This window comes from Pongo abelii, chromosome 15, assembly GCF_028885655.2.
Source record: "Pongo abelii isolate AG06213 chromosome 15, NHGRI_mPonAbe1-v2.0_pri, whole genome shotgun sequence".
In the NCBI taxonomy this organism is placed as follows: domain Eukaryota; kingdom Metazoa; phylum Chordata; class Mammalia; order Primates; family Hominidae; genus Pongo; species Pongo abelii.
Window position 1 is genome coordinate 25,298,673 of NC_072000.2, and position 15,835 is coordinate 25,314,507.

The 15,835-nt window shown below is 39.6% G+C and overlaps 1 gene segment (V, D, J or C); it reads left to right on the forward strand.

The window, feature by feature from the left end:
- Positions 1–11,989: 11,989 nt before the first annotated feature.
- Positions 11,990–12,751, forward strand: LOC134760059 (T cell receptor alpha variable 8-2-like). The segment is given in 2 exon segments: positions 11,990–12,234; positions 12,354–12,751. Coding segments are annotated over 2 exon segments (393 nt in total).
- The last annotated feature ends 3,084 nt before the right edge of the window (positions 12,752–15,835 follow it).

Sequence of the window (15,835 nt, forward strand, 5' to 3'; positions counted from 1 at the left end):
TGTGGAGTGGAGCTTAGACTGCAGGGCAGTAAAGTTCTCTTTGCTCTCTAGACTCAAGTTGAAATTCACAGTACTAGTATGGAGGACTGATTGATTAGGGAAGCATTATTATAATTCTGAAAATAATTGAGACCCTGAAGAAAAATGAAAGATACAGTCTTGGTCTGGTTAAAATATTTTCCTGTATTCTCTTTCTACTTTAGTTTTAAAATATATTTATGTTTCTTCTGGAGAGATTAAAAAATAAATTTTTTTGAGATCATTGACGAACCAGAAGGATTACATATTCATTTCATACATACATCACAATCTATGCCATAAGCATATCCATCATCTCTAAAAGTTTACTTCCTCCCTCCTGTTTTTTTAAATTTAGGTATGATTGATATACAGCAAGGTGCCTATATTACATAATGTATACATTTTAATGCCCACTCTAGTTTTATGCCATATCTATGCTTTATGAGATCGGTTTTATGATTCTTTTTATTTATATCAGGAAAACATTTTCACACAATAACAGATATTCACTCACTGTCCATAAGACATCTTATTCTTTCCCCATTTAGTTACCCAAGAAGTTTGACAGACATTGCTTTAGGAATGCAACAGAAAAACACAAATGCAAAATAAAAAAGATCAGCAAACTACTGTGAAAATCCTGTAAGTCATAAATTCTTTTTTTCTTTTATTATTATTATTATTATTATACATTAGCTTTTATGGTACATGTGCACAATGTGCAGGTAAGTTACATATGTATACATGTGCCATGCTGGTGCGCTGCACCCACCAACTCGTCATCTAGCATTAGGTATATCTCCCAGTGCTATCCCTCCCCCCTCCCCCCACCCCACAACAGTCCCCGAAGTGTGATGTTCCCCTTCTTGTGTCCATGTGTTCTCATTGTTCAATTCCCACCTATGAGTGAGAACATGCGGTGTTTGGTTTTTTGTCCTTGCGATAGTTTGCTAAGAATGATGGTTTCCAGCTTCATCCATGTCCCTACAAAGGACATGAACTCATCATTTTTTATGGCTGCATAGTATTCCATGGTGTATATGTGCCACATTTGCTTAATCTAGTCTATCATTGTTGGACATTTGGGTTGGTTCCAAGTCTTTGCTATTGTGAATAGTGCCACAATAAACATACGTGTGCATGTGTCTTTATAGCAGCATGATTTATAATCCTTTGGGTATATACCCAGTAATGGGATGGCTGGGTCGAATGGTATTTCTAGTTCTAGATCCCTGAGGAATGGCCACACTGACTTCCAAATGGTTGAACTAGTTTACAGTCCCACCAATAGTGTAAAAGTGTTCCTATTTCTCCACATCCTCTCCAGCACCTGTTGTTTCCTGACTTTTGAATGATTGCCATTCTAACTGGTGTGAGATGGTATCTCATTGTGGTTTTGATTTGCATTTCTCTGATGGCCAGTGATGGTGAGCATTTTTTCATGTGTTTTTTGGCTGCATAAATGTCTTCTTTTGAGAAGCGTCTGTCCATGTCCTTTGCCCACTTTTTGATGGGGTTGTTTGTTTTTTTCTTGTAAATTTGTTGGAGTTCATTGTAGATTCTGGATATTAGCCCTTTGTCAGATGAGTAGGTTGTGAAAATGTTCTCCCATTTTGTAGGTTGCCTGTTCACTCTGATGGTAGTTTCTTTTGCTGTGCAGAAGCTCTTTAGTTTAATTAGATCCCATTTGTCAATTTTGGCTTTTGTTGCCATTGCTTTTGGTGTTTTAGACATGAAGCCCTTGCCCATGCCTATGTCTTGAATGGTATTGCCTAGGTTTTCTTCTAGGGTTTTTATGGTTTTAGGTCTAACATTTAAGTCTTTTTTTAAAAAATTTATTATTATTATTATTATTATTATAATACTTTAGGTTTTATGGTACATGTGCACAATGTGCAGGTAAGTTACATATGTATACATGTGCCATGCTGGTGCGCTGCACCCACTAACTCGTCATCTAGCATGAGGTATATCTCCCAATGCTATCCCTCCCCCCTCCCCCCACCCCACAACAGTCCCCGAAGTGTGATGTTCCCCTTCCTGTGTCCATATGTTCTCATTGTTCAATTCCCACCTATGAGTGAGAATATGCGGTGTTTGGTTTTTTGTTCTTGCAATAGTTTACTGAGAATGATGATTTCCAACTTCATCCATGTCCCTACAAAGGACATGAACTCATCATTTTTTATGGCTGCATAGTATTCCATGGTGTATATGTGCCACATTTTCTTAATCCAGTCTATCATTGTTGGACATTTGGGTTGGTTCCAAGTCTTTGCTATTGTGAATAATGCCGCAATAAACATACGTGTGCATGTGTCTTTATAGCAGCATGATTTATAGTCCTTTGGGTATATACCCAGTAATGGGATGGCTGGGTTGAATGGAATTTCTAGTTCTAGATCCCTGAGGAATAGCCACACTGACTTCCACAATGGTTGAACTAGTTTACAGTCCCACCAACAGTGTAAAAGTGTTCCTATTTCTCCACATCCTCTCTGGCACCTGTTGTTTCCTGACTTTTTAATGATCGCCATTCTAACTGGTGTGAGATGGTATCTCATTGTGGTTTTGATTTGCATTTCTCTGATGGCCAGCGATGGTGAGCATTTTTTCATGTGTTTTTTGGCTGCATAAATGTCTTCTTTTGAGAAGTGTCTGTTCATGTCCTTTGCCCACTTTTTGATGGGGTTGTTTGTTTTTTTCTTGTAAATTTGTTGGAGTTCATTGTAGATTCTGGATATTAGCCCTTTGTCAGATGAGTAGGTTGTGAAAATGTTCTCCCATTTTGTAGGTTGCCTGTTCACTCTGATGGTAGTTTCCTTTGCTGTGCAGAAGCTCTTTAGTTTAATTAGATCCCATTTGTCAATTTTGGCTTTTGTTGCCATTGCTTTTGGTGTTTTAGACATTAAGTCCTTGTCCATGCCTATGTCCTGAATGGTAATGCCTAGGTTTTCTTCTAGGGTTTTTATGGTTTTAGGTCTAACATTTAAGTCTTTAATCCATCTTGAATTGATTTTTGTATAAGGTGTAAGGAAGGGATCCAGTTTCAGCTTTCTACATAGGGCTAGCCAGTTTTCCCAGCACCATTTATTAAATAGGGAATCCTTTCCCCATTGCTTGTTTTTCTCAGGTTTGTCAAAGATCAGATAGTTGTAGATATGTGGCATTATTTCTGATGGCTCTGTTCTGTTCCATTGATCTATATCTCTGTTTTGGTACCAGTACCATGCTGTTTTGGTTACTGTAGCCTTGTAGTATAGTTTGAAGTCAGGTAGTGTGATGCCTCCAGCTTTGTTCTTTTGGCTTAGGATTGACTTGGTGATGCGGGTTCTTTTTAGGTTCCATATGAACTTTAAAGTAGTTTTTTCCAATTCTGTGAAGAAAGTCATTGGTAGCTTGATGGGGATGGCATTTAATCTGTAAATTACCTTGGGAAGGATGGCCATTTTCACGACATTGATTCTTCCTACCCATGAGCATGGAATGTTCTTCCATTTGTGTGTGTCCTCTTTTATTTCCTTGAGCAGTGGTTTGTAGTTCTCCTTGAAGAGGTCCTTCACATCCCTTGCAAGTTGGATTCCTAGGTATTTTATTCTCTTTGAAGCAATTGTGAATGGGAATTCACTCATGATTTGGCTCTCTGTTTGTCTGTTATTGATGTATAAGAATGCTTGTGATTTTTGTACATTGATTTTGTATCCTGAGACTTTGCTGAAGTTGCTTATCAGCTTAAGGAGATTTTGGGCTGAGACAATGGGGTTTTCTAGATATACAATCATGTCGTCTGCAAACAGGGACAATTTGACTTCCTCTTTTCCTAATTGAATACCCTTGATTTCCTTCTCCTGCCTAATTGCCCTGGCCAGAACTTCCAACACTATGTTGAATAGGAGTGGTGAGAGAGGGCATCCCTGTCTTGTGCCAGTTTTCAAAGGGAATGCTTCCAGTTTTTGCCCATTCAGTATGATATTGGCTGTGGGTTTGTCATAGATAGCTCTTATTATTTTGAGATACGTCCCATCAATACCTAATTTATTGAGAGTTTTTAGCATGAAGGGTTGTTGAATTTTGTCAAAGGCCTTTTCTGCATCTATTGAGATAATCATGTGGTTTTTGTCTTTGGTTCTGTTTATATGCTGGATTACATTTATTGATTTGTGTATATTGAACCAGCCTTGCATCCCAGGGATGAAGTCCACTTCATTATGGTGGAGAAGTTTTTGATGTACTGCTGGATTCGGTTTGCCAGTATTTTATTGAGGATTTTTGCATCAATGTTCATCAAGGATGTTGGTCTAAAATTCTCTTTTTTGGTTGTGTCTCTGCCCAGCTTTGGTATCAGGATGATGCTGGCCTCATAAAATGAGTTAGGGAGGAGTCCCTCTTTTTCTATTGATTGGGATAGTTTCAGAAGGAATGGTACCAGTTCCTCCTTGTACCTCTGGTAGAATTCGGCTGTGAATCCATCTGGTCCTGGACTCTTTTTGGTTGGTAAGCTATTGATTATTGCCACAATTTCAGTTCCTGTTATTGGTCTATTCAGAGATTCAACTTCTTCTTGGTTTAGTCTTGGGAGGGTGTATGTGTCGAGGAATTTATCCATTTCTTCTAGATTTTCTAGTTTATTTGTGTAGAGGTGTTTGTAGTATACTCTGATGGTAGTTTGTATTTCTGTGGGATCAGCGGTGATATCCCCTTTATCATTTTTTATTGCATCTATTTGATTCTTCTCTCTTTTTTTATTATTCTTGCTAGCAGTCTATCAATTTTGTTGATCCTTTCAAAAAACCAGCTCCTGCATTCATTAATTTTTTGAAGGGTTTTTTGTGTCTCTATTTCCTTCAGTTCTGCTCTGATTTTAGTTATTTCTTGCCTTCTGCTAGCTTTTGAATGTGTTTGCTCTTGCTTTTCTAGTTATTTTAATTGTGATGTTAGGGTGTCAATTTTGGATCTTTCCTGCTTTCTCTTGTGGGCATTTAGTGCTATAAATTTCCCTCTACACACTGCTTTGAATGCATCCCAGAGATTCTGGTATGTTGTGTCTTGGTTCTCATTGGTTTCAAAGAACATCTTTATTTCTGCCTTCATTTCGTGATGTACCCAGTAGTCATTCAGGAGCAGGTTGTTCAGTTTCCATGTAGTTGAGCATTTTTGAGTGAGATTCTTAATCCTGAGTTCTAGCTTGATTGCACTGTGATCTGAGAGATAGTTTGTTATAATTTCTGTTCTTTTACATTTATTGAGGAGAGCTTTACTTCCGAGTATGTGGTCAATTTTGGAATAGGTGTGGTGTGGTGCTGAAAAAAATGTATATTCTGTTGATTTGGTGTGGAGAGTTCTGTAGATGTCTATTAGGTCCACTTGGTGCAGAGGTGAGTGCAATTTCTGGGTATCCCTGTTGACTTTCTGTCTCGTTGATCTGTCTAATGTTGAGAGTGGGGTGTTAAATTCTCCCATTATTTTTGTGTGGGAGTCTAAGTCTCTTTGTACGTCACTCAGGACTTGCTTTATGAATCTGGATGCTCCTGTATTGGGTGCATATATATTTAGGATAGTTAGCTCTTCTTGTTGAATTAATCCCTTTACCATTATGTAATGGCCTTCTTTGTCTCTTTTGATCTTTGTTGGTTTAAAGTCTGTTTTTATCAGAGACTAGGATTGCAACCCCTGCCTTTTTTTGCTTTCCATTTGCTTGGTAGTTCTTCCTCCATCCTTTTATTTTGAGCCTATGTGTGTCTCTGCACGTGAGTTGGGTTTCCTGAATACAGCACACTGATGGGTCTTGAGTGTTTATCCAATTTGCCAGTCTGTGTCTTTTAATTGGAGCATTTAGTCCATTTACATTTAAAGTTAATATTGTTATGTGTGAGTTTGATCCTGTCATTATGATGTTAGCTGGTTATTTTGCTCATTAGTTGATGCAGTCTCTTCCTAGTCTCGATGGTCTTTACATTTTGGCATGATTTTGCAGTGGCTGATACCAGTTGTGCCTTTCCATGTTTAGCACTTCCTTCAGGAGCTCTTTTAGGGCAGGCCTGGTGGTGACAAAATCTCTCAGCATTTGCTTGTCTGTAGAGGATTTTATTTCTCCTTCACTTATGAAGCTTAGTTTGGCAGGATATGAAATTCTGGGTTGAAAATTCTTTTCTTTAAGAATGTTGAATATTGGCCCCCACTCTCTTCTGGCTTGTAGGGTTTCTGCCGAGAGATTCGCTGTTAGTCTGATGGGCTTCCCTTTGATGGTATCCCGACCTTTCTCTCTGGCTGCCCTTAACATTTTTTCCTTCATTTCAACTTTGGTGAATCTGACAATTATGTGTCTTGGAGTTGCTCTTCTCAAGGAGTATCTTTGTGGCGTTCTCTGTATTTCCTGAATCTGAATGTTGGCCTGCCTTGCTAGATTGGGGAAGTTCTCCTGGATAATATCCTGCAGAGTGTTTTCCAACTTGTTTCCATTCTCCCCGTCACTTTCAGGTACACCAATCAGATGTAGATTTGGTCTTTTCACATAGTCTCACATTTCTTGGAGGCTTTGCTCATTTCTTTTTATTCTTTTTTCTCTAAACTTCCCTTCTCACTTCATTTCATTCATTTCATCCATTTCATCTTCCAGGGCTGATACCCTTTCTTCCATTTGATCGCATCGGCTCCTGAGGCTTCTGCATTCTTCACGTAGTTCTCGAGCCTTGGTTTTCAGCTCCATCAGCTCCTTTAAGCACTTCTCTGTATTGGTTATTCTAGTTATACATTCTTCTAAATTTTTTTCTAAGTTTTCAACTTCTTTGCCTTTGGTTTGAATATCCTCCCGTAGCTCGGAGTAACTTGATCGTCTGAAGCCTTCTTCTCTCAGCTCGTCGAAGTCATTCTCCATCAAGCTTTGTTCCGCTGCTGGTGAGGAACTGCGTTCCTTTGGAGGAGGAGAGATACTCTGCTTTTTAGAGTTTCCAGTTTTTCTGCTCTGTTTTTTCCCCATCTTTGTGGTTTTATCTACTTTTGGTCTTTGATGATGGTGATGTATAGATGTGTTTTTGGTGTGGATATCCTTCCTGTTAGTTTTCCTTCTAACAGACAGGACCCTTAGCTGCAGGTCTGTTGGAGTACCTGCCCGGCCGTATGAGGTGTCAGTCTGCCCCTGCTGGGGGGTGCCTCCCATTTAGGCTGCTCGGGGGTCACGGGTCAGGGACCCACTTGAGGAGGCAGTCAGCCCGTTCTCAGATCTCCAGCTGCGTGCTGGGAGAACCACTGCTCTCCTCAAAGCTGTCAGACAGGGACATTTAAGTCTGCAGAGGTTACTGCTGTCTTTTTGTTTGTCTGTGCCCTGCCCCCAGAGGTGGAGCCTACAGAGGCAGGCAGGCCTCCTTGAGCTGTGGTGGGCTCCACCCAGTTCAAGCTTCCAGGCTGCTTTGTTTACCTAAGCGAGCCTGGGCAATGGCGGGCGCCCCTGCCCCAGCCTCGCTGCTGCTTGCCTTGCTGTTTGATCTCGGACTGCTGTGCTAGCAATCAGCGAGACTCTGTGGGCGTAGGACCCTCTGAGCCAGGTGCAGGCTATAATCTCCTGGAGCACCGTTTCCTAAGCCCGTCGGAAAAGCACAGTATTCGGGTGGGAGTGGTTCGATTTTCCAGGTGCCGTCTGTCACCCCTGGAAAGGGAACTCCCTGACCCCTTGCGCTTCCCGAGTGAGGCAATGCCTCACCCCTGTTTCAGCTGGCGCACGGTGCGCTCACCCACTGACCTGCGCCCACTGTCTGGCACTCCCTAGTGAGATGAACACGGTACCTCAGATGGAAATTCAGAAATCATCCGTCTTCTGCGTCGCTCATGCTGGGAGCTGTAGACCGGAGCTGTTCCTATTCGGCCATCTTGGCTCCTCCTCCATAAATTCTTTTAGTTATAGAACCCTCATCCCATCTCCAGCCTTAGCTGCAGCTCCACTCCTGAGTTATATAAGGGCACATTTGATGAGTAGATGGCAGAACTAGAGGGAGAGGGTGAGAACTGGTTAAAAAAAAGCCTAGATATTTGCAGAGATTGAAGATTAGAGAGGGTCTATATTGCCATTTTGGGGTAAAGTCTGAATTGAACTCAAAACCTTGTGGAAGAGTATGTTGATTCCTATGTAACTGACTGTGGCTTGGAGATGGTAGGGAGTCTTAGCCCTAGTCACAGCATGTTATATACCCACAGCCCCTGCTGGAATGACTTAAAATTTATTGAGAGGATCTCTAAGTATCTAAAAGAAGTCTAGACACCAAGAGGCTTTGTTATGATGAACAAAGACCTGTTTAAATTAATGACCAGAGACCATACAGTATTGAGCATGTTTCAGCAAATGTTGGAGGAGAGTTGGAAACACTGAAGAGCATACAAATGCCTCCCTCTTCTGACTACCTAGCAATACACATTTGCCCTGCAATATATACTATGTTTGGGCAAAATATTTGTGCCTGATGAAAAGAAGGCTTTTTAGTAGATATTAAGTTGAATTACAGGAAAAAACTTTGAACATCACTTTATTATAAAAGTGAAGTTGTAGTCTGTTGGACATGATATCGTTTATGTAGTCCTCAAAGTGGGAAAGTTTAGAAATGGAGAGTTAAGATTTCTGTCCAGGGTTGTTCCCATAGTCACTGATGAAAAGGATGCAACTCAATCCAAATTTGCTTCAAATTCTTAATCTGAAGAATGAAAGACTGAAGAAATCTTTCCAAGCCTTGGAAGAAAGATTTGAAAGGCAGTAAGGAAGAGCAGAAAGTTGTACCAGAATCAAGATACTTAAATTTTAATTCCACATTTGTTATTTACCTTTTGGCTTCCTGGCATTCTGGAAAGAACCTGGGTTGTGTTTTTTGTTTGAATATTTATGTTACTAATGGTCCATTTATAAGGCTATGTATTGTATATATTTCAGGATTTGTTTCAGTATTAAATGAGATAACATACTGCCTTGGGATGAGTTCCTTAAAAGTAGAGACTGCAGTTGGAATTCTTTCTCTGTAATTGATTGAGGAAACCAGGTTGAGACAGGGGGAAAGACTAAGCATGGACTTGGTCCAGCAGGAGTCTTGATCCCACCTGATCTCATGGGGAGCTCTGGAGAGTGAACTGCATCACAGGGGTGATCCCTCCCACCCTGAGGCAAGGGAGCCAGACTGCCCTGACCTATTGTGGGTAAGAATAAAGTCATAATTGGCTGCAGTGTTTCTTGGGGTAGAGGTATATGCTACTGGACAATGGTGGCTCTCATTGGCAGAGATCAACTTTCTAGGGAAAGGAGCAACTGTGAGCCAAGAGTAGCCAACACTCACAGTAGCGGGGGATGGCTACAATGTCCTGGGAAAGAGATCTAGGCTGGGGACCAGCAGTGTTCATTATTATCATGGAACTTGCCTGGTATGTGGGCAGCATTCAAGAAATAATAAACTTTAATTATATTCTGAATTTTAATTTCTCTCCCCTTTTGAAGGCGTTTATACAGCTGGCCTTACCAATTTTGAGGAGTTGAAATAATGTAAGTTAAAGGGCTTGTTAACAGAAACCATCTAAATAAATATAAAAAACAGATAAAAGGAAAAATTTTTTCAAAGCTAAAATTCAGAAATTTTTAAAAGAGTAGTGACCAGAGAACCAGTCTACTATCTTAGTTGCTTTTGGGAATGATGAGATAACATTCTATCCATCACTTTCTATCCAGGTAGCAATGATTCTGATGATTTACAGTTCATGACTCTGGGCTTCCATGTGTAGACAGAACAACAGAGATACCGTCTATGTTTATACATGATTAATGCTATTTTGTTATTAATTTGTATTTAAGAATGAAGGACTGGGTAGCTGGATGGACTCCTTATGTCTTTGCGTCCATGTTCCCCACAAGGTTTCTTCTTGAATGGGTTGTCTGGCCAGTAGTGTGGGTATGTGGGTCTGTCATATGAATTGACAGGTTTCTTTCTAGGATGAATGAGGAGGGAACTGGTAATTAAGTTGCTTCTCTTTGTTCCCTGAACCTAATATCACTGGAAATGGCCTAATTCTATTAATTACTCATAATAAAAACTGAAACTGTCCCAGATGGCTCAAGTAAACTCTCATGAAGATTACATGCCCCAAGTTGGCTTCATATGCTTCTCACACACAAATACAGAAGCAGGTTGGTGAGAACAAAGAGAGGCTAGTGCAGGCATTCCACATGTGGACCTTCTACGTTCTCTTGTGTTCTGTTCCTCTCACACTTCATCACCTGCTCTCTTTCTCAACCCAGAACCTCTCCAGGGTCCCACCCAGTAGGTTTCCTTCACTCACATTTCCACTGTAATCTTCTCACAGTTCATTCTGGCCTGGACTTTTTCCCTCTCTGTTTTATCCATCAGTGTGTTTGCATCCACTTTTTATCTACCTCATGGGAATTGTGATCTCTTTCATCTTTTTATTAGTTTTATTATTAATGGATTCAGGTCATTCTATTTATAGTTTTACATTTCATTTCAGTGGGAATTTTAGAGAGTTAAGAGGACAGCGCATATGTTTAGTTTGAAGTTTTGTTTCAGAACCCCACTCTAGTAACATTTAAATTTTTAAGCTGACTATATAATTTTGTCTTACACGTGATGAAAAATTTATAGGCAGAATCAAGAAATGGATCAGAAGCCCAAGGGAAAACTGATTTCAGGCTGGTACAAGTCAATGGAGTATTCAGAAAGCAGTTTTTGTTCTGACTTTGTAAAATCCCATTTTACCTGAGATTTTTCTCCTTATTGGGTTATTTCATTTTTAGGATCCAGTGATCTCTATGCTACAATAGACTGGGTGGGGAAGGCTTTTTGCTCAAAAGCTTCATTTTATTATTGGGGCACACAGCAGTCTGTTCTTGTTTGCTATGCCTTGTCTCCCAGCCACATGGCACTGCTGTTTGCTTAGCTCTGTTGAGCATCACCATCAATATCTCTCACCATTTCTACACCTCTCACAGGTTCCTCTCGTTTCTGGTCTGCTGCTTGCACTCCTTCCACCTGTATTGCATTCACGTAGGTTTACTTTTAAAAAATCTCTTTATCTATTTTGATAATCACTTATTTATATGTTATATTTTCTTCCACTTATCATTCTGTTCAAGTTTCTTTATACATGGAGAAACTTAATTGTGGAGATAGAAAAACTGCATTAATTTTTTTTAGTGTCAGATTCTCATAATTTGGCACAATATATCAGTCTATTCTGAACACTGACAGTTGGAATAGGACTCTGACTTTCTCTTTTTAAATATAAGTTATCTAAATTATTTTCTCCTAGGTTCACAAATATTAAACTTGTTGACCTGAAATTAGGAAGGCTTTTCCACACTTTCCACTTGACAAAGAAAATTCTTGCCTTTAATTGTTTGCTTTGATTAATTAATGATATGTGATTAATTAATGATATGTAATTAATGATATGTGACTTTAAGTATGAGTCTCTGATCTAATTTATTTTTTAAAGAGTCAAATAAAGGAATAATCTCTTTCACCCACTGTAATGCTCACATCCAGCTGCACAGGGCCATATGAAGCTCAGCCCAGACTGAGGCAGCTGATCACCACCCCTCTTCTTGATGAACGGCTTTACTAATATAGAGTGTCTCAATGGTTTTTCAAAGTCTACAACGTTGTCTTCTGTGACTAATTTCTCAGGGAAGTAAATTACTCTTCTATTTCTACATAATTCTCATTTCTCATGTATTTAAAATTAAAACCATATACTCTACGGAAGGTGACGTCATCACAGATTCGGGAAGAAAAACACTTTCTGTTAGTTTTGATATCACATATCTCAAATGAGAAGGAAACAGTTCACTTCCTTGGATCTGTGGTTCCACTTGTGCCCTCCAGGGGACGACGTTGCACTAAGGAGGCATCTGTGTTCATTGCCGACCATCCTCATCCACTGAGCCTCCTCCCTGCAGCTGGCTGATGTAGGTCACTGATGTCTGTGTAGATAGGGAGCTGTGATGAGAACAAGAGGCCAGACCACATCCAGACTCCTTAAGGGAAGGCCTATTTCTGTTTTGGAAACTTTTCAAAGTCAGGGACTTGTCCAATCCAACCTCCCCACTGCTCCTAGCTCCTGAGGCTCAGGACCCTTGGCTTCTCTCCTTCCTGCTCAGGGTCCTGCAGCATTGCCTCTGCTCAGCCATGCTCTTGCTGCTCGTCCCGGTGCTCCAGGTGATTTTTACCCTGGGTGAGTAACATTCCATTCCTTTTCCTCCTTTTGTAAATGTGACTGTGTTGTAATTGCCTCTAAATAGACTTCTTAGGGAAGTCCGCGCTGCTTTTACTTACACAGCATTGGTGTTGCAGGAGGAACCAGAGCCCAGTCGGTGACCCAGCTTGACAGCCACGTCCCTGTTTCTGAAGGAACGCCGGTGCTGCTGAGGTGCAACTACTCATCGTCTTATTCACCATCTCTCTTCTGGTATGTGCAACACCCCAACCAAGGACTCCAGCTTCTCCTGAAGTATTTATCAGGACCCACCGTGGTTAAAGGCATCAACGGTTTTGAGGCTGAGTTTAAAAAGAGTGAAACCTCCTTCCACCTGACAAAATCCTCAGCCCATGTGAGCGACGCGGCTGAGTACTTCTGTGCTATGAGTGACACAGTGCTTGAGACTGCAGGAGAGCTGAACACAAACCTCCTGAGATGCTGAGACTTTCTGTGACTCAAGAACTCAACCTTGAAGTCTGTCTTGTAATATTAAATAGCCATTCCAAGTTTCTGATGCTTATTGATGTATGCTGTATCTTTTTCATCTATTTATTTTTAAACTATCTATACTTTAAATTTAAAGTGTGTTTCCTTTAGGTAGCTTTATATATAGGGTCTTTCTATTCACTATGTCAATCTCTGGTTTTGCATTGGCAAGTTTAGATAATTATAATTTAATGTATATTGATGAAATTGGATTTTAGTATACTATGTTATTATTGTGTTTTTTTCCACCCTTATTTATTTTTTGTTGTTCTTTTTTTTTACTGACACTTTTTGGATTATTTGAATATTTTTAACACTATTTTTATCTATGGACTTCTTTGGTTATATTTCCATATGTTTTGAGTGGTTGCTCTGGAGATTATAATACATATGACTAACTCTCCAGGGTCTTCTGTGATGTTGTACCTCTTTATGTAAAATGTAGAAATTTTTGTATAATATGTCTCTTTATTATACAATAATAATTGTCTCTTCAACAAACACTGAAGTTTGTTGTAGTAGTTCATGTATATTAAAGCTACATATATTGGAAACCTCACCATATAATGGTACAATTTTCATTTTAAATAATTGTATGGACTGTATAAGACTCACTAGGAATAATAATAAATATTTCGTGTTTAACAGCTGTTTACTAACTCAGGTATCCTTCCTTTGTTTCTAACGTAAGTTTTCCTCTGATACCAGGAGATGTGTTTGAAATGATGTCATTCCCTTCAAACTTAAAAAATTCCGTTTAACAGTTTTTCTAGAGTAAGTTTGCTGGTAATTGTATTTTTTAGTCATTTGTTTTCTGAAGATGTCTTTATTCTTAATTTGCCCTTTATTTGTGGAAGATATTTTTCTGGGTCTGTAATTCCGTGCCAACCATTTCCCCCCCTCACTTTGAAGATACTGTTTCATTGTCTGTTGGTCTCCATGTTTTCTGGTTAGGAATCTATGGTCATTCAAGTAATTGTTCCCCAGTGATATAAATATGTTGTTTTTCTCTAGCTGCTTCACATATATGCTATTTGTACACACACATACACACAAGTAAAATCATATCATTTTTTGTTGTCTTCAGTTTAATTATGATGTTTACATGTGGTTCCCTTTAATTTTTTCCTGTTTGGGGCTTAAATTCATAAGTTTGTCTTTCTTTGAATTTGGTAAGCTTTTGGCCATTCTTTTTTCAAATATGTTTTCTGGCCTAATCTCTTTCTCTTTGCCTTCTAGGACTCCAATTAGTTACAACTTAGACTTTAGGACACTTTCCCACTAGCTCTCCATAGCTCTATTTTTTTTTCTTTCAAATTTTTTCTTGATTTTAAGGTCTGCCTCTACTCACTAGATGCCTGTAGTGTTACATACCCCACGCTGTGACAACTAAATTTGTATCTAGATTTGTCAAATATCTCCTGAGGGTAGCAAAGTCAAAATTAGTTAGGTTAGATAATCAATACTGATCTATTTTCAAGTTTGTTATTCTTTTCTCTATCATCTTCATTTTGCTACTGAGACCTTACTGTGAGATTTTCATTTTGGATATTGTATTTCTCAGTTCTAAAATTTCCTTTTTTTTTTTTTGAGATGGAGTCTCGCCCTGTCATCCAGGCTGGAGTGCAATGGCATGATCTCGGCTCAGTGCAACCTCCACTTCCCGGGTTCAAGCCATTTTCCTGCCTCAGCCTCTTGAGTAGCTGGGATTACAGTCGCGTGCCACCATCTCGGGTATTTTTTTTTGTTATCTTTAGTAGAGATGGGGTTTCAACATGTTGGCCAGGCTGGTCTCGAACTCCTGGCGTCGTGATGCGCCTACCTTGGCCTCCCAGAGTGCTGGGATTACCCATGAGCCACCATGCCTGGCCTAAAATTTCCCTTTTTTAACTTTGTGGTACACAATCAAAGAGCTACTTTAACGTCTTTTTCTATTACTTCTAGCATTTTAGTCATCTTGACCTTTCATCTGTTGATCTTTTACTTAAATATTAGTCCACTTTTCTGATCCTTTGTATGTCCAATAATTTTGAAATGCATCTTAAACATTTTAAATGTTAAGTGTGTAGACTCTGTTTTCTTCTTCTCCTTCTCATCCTTATTCTTCTTTACAAAGCATTCCTCTGAAGAATTTTGATGCTTTTGCTTTGGCAGGAAATCAACCTACTTTGGTTCATACTGTAAGTTTTCTCTCCTCTTTTGTGGAATTTGGTAGCTCAAAATCTCAGTTCAGTTCTCTAATCATTTGCAATGTTGGTTTGGATTTATCCAAGTCATGTGTAGCTTAGGGATTAGTGTGAAACCTGTTTGGGTGGCTCAAATCTCAGGTCAGCCCTGAGCTCTCTGCTACATTGGTTTTTTTTTGTCCTGCATCAGTGGCACTCAGGAGGTAGTCTGAGACTGAAATAGTGGTTCAAATATCAGTTAAATAACCCAAGCTTTGTTGATCTGGTTTGAGTCAGTCCCAGGTATATGTAGCTTTGGGATTAGCCTGAGACTTGAGCTGTTTTCCATCTCTTCCCTGGGGTCTCTCTTTTCTAGCCTGGCCCACAGAAGCAGAAAGATTGTGCCTCTTTCAGAGTTTTGGTCTCCTATACCATTGTTATTGCCACCCTGCCATACACCAGGGGCCTTTCTAACGGCAAAGCTAAGAGAGAAAAACAGGAAAAAATATGAAATTCATGCCTGTGCAACAGCAAAAGAAACTACCATCAGAGTGAACAGGCAACCTACAAAATGGGAGAAAATTTTTGCAATCTGCTTATCTGACAAAGGACTGATATCCAGAATCTATAATGAACTCAAACAAATTTACAAGAAAAAAACAAACAACCACATCAACAAGTGGGCAAAGGATATGAACAGACACTTCTCAAAAGAAGACATTTATGCAGCCAAAAGACACATGAAAAAATGCTCATCATCACTGGCCATCAGGGAAATGCAAATCAAAACCACAATGAGATACCATCTCACACCAGTTAGAATGGCAATCATTAAAAAGTCAGGAAACAACAGGTGCTGGAGAGGATGTGGAGAAATAGGAACACTTTTACACTGTTGGTGGGACTGTAAACTAGTTCAACCCTTG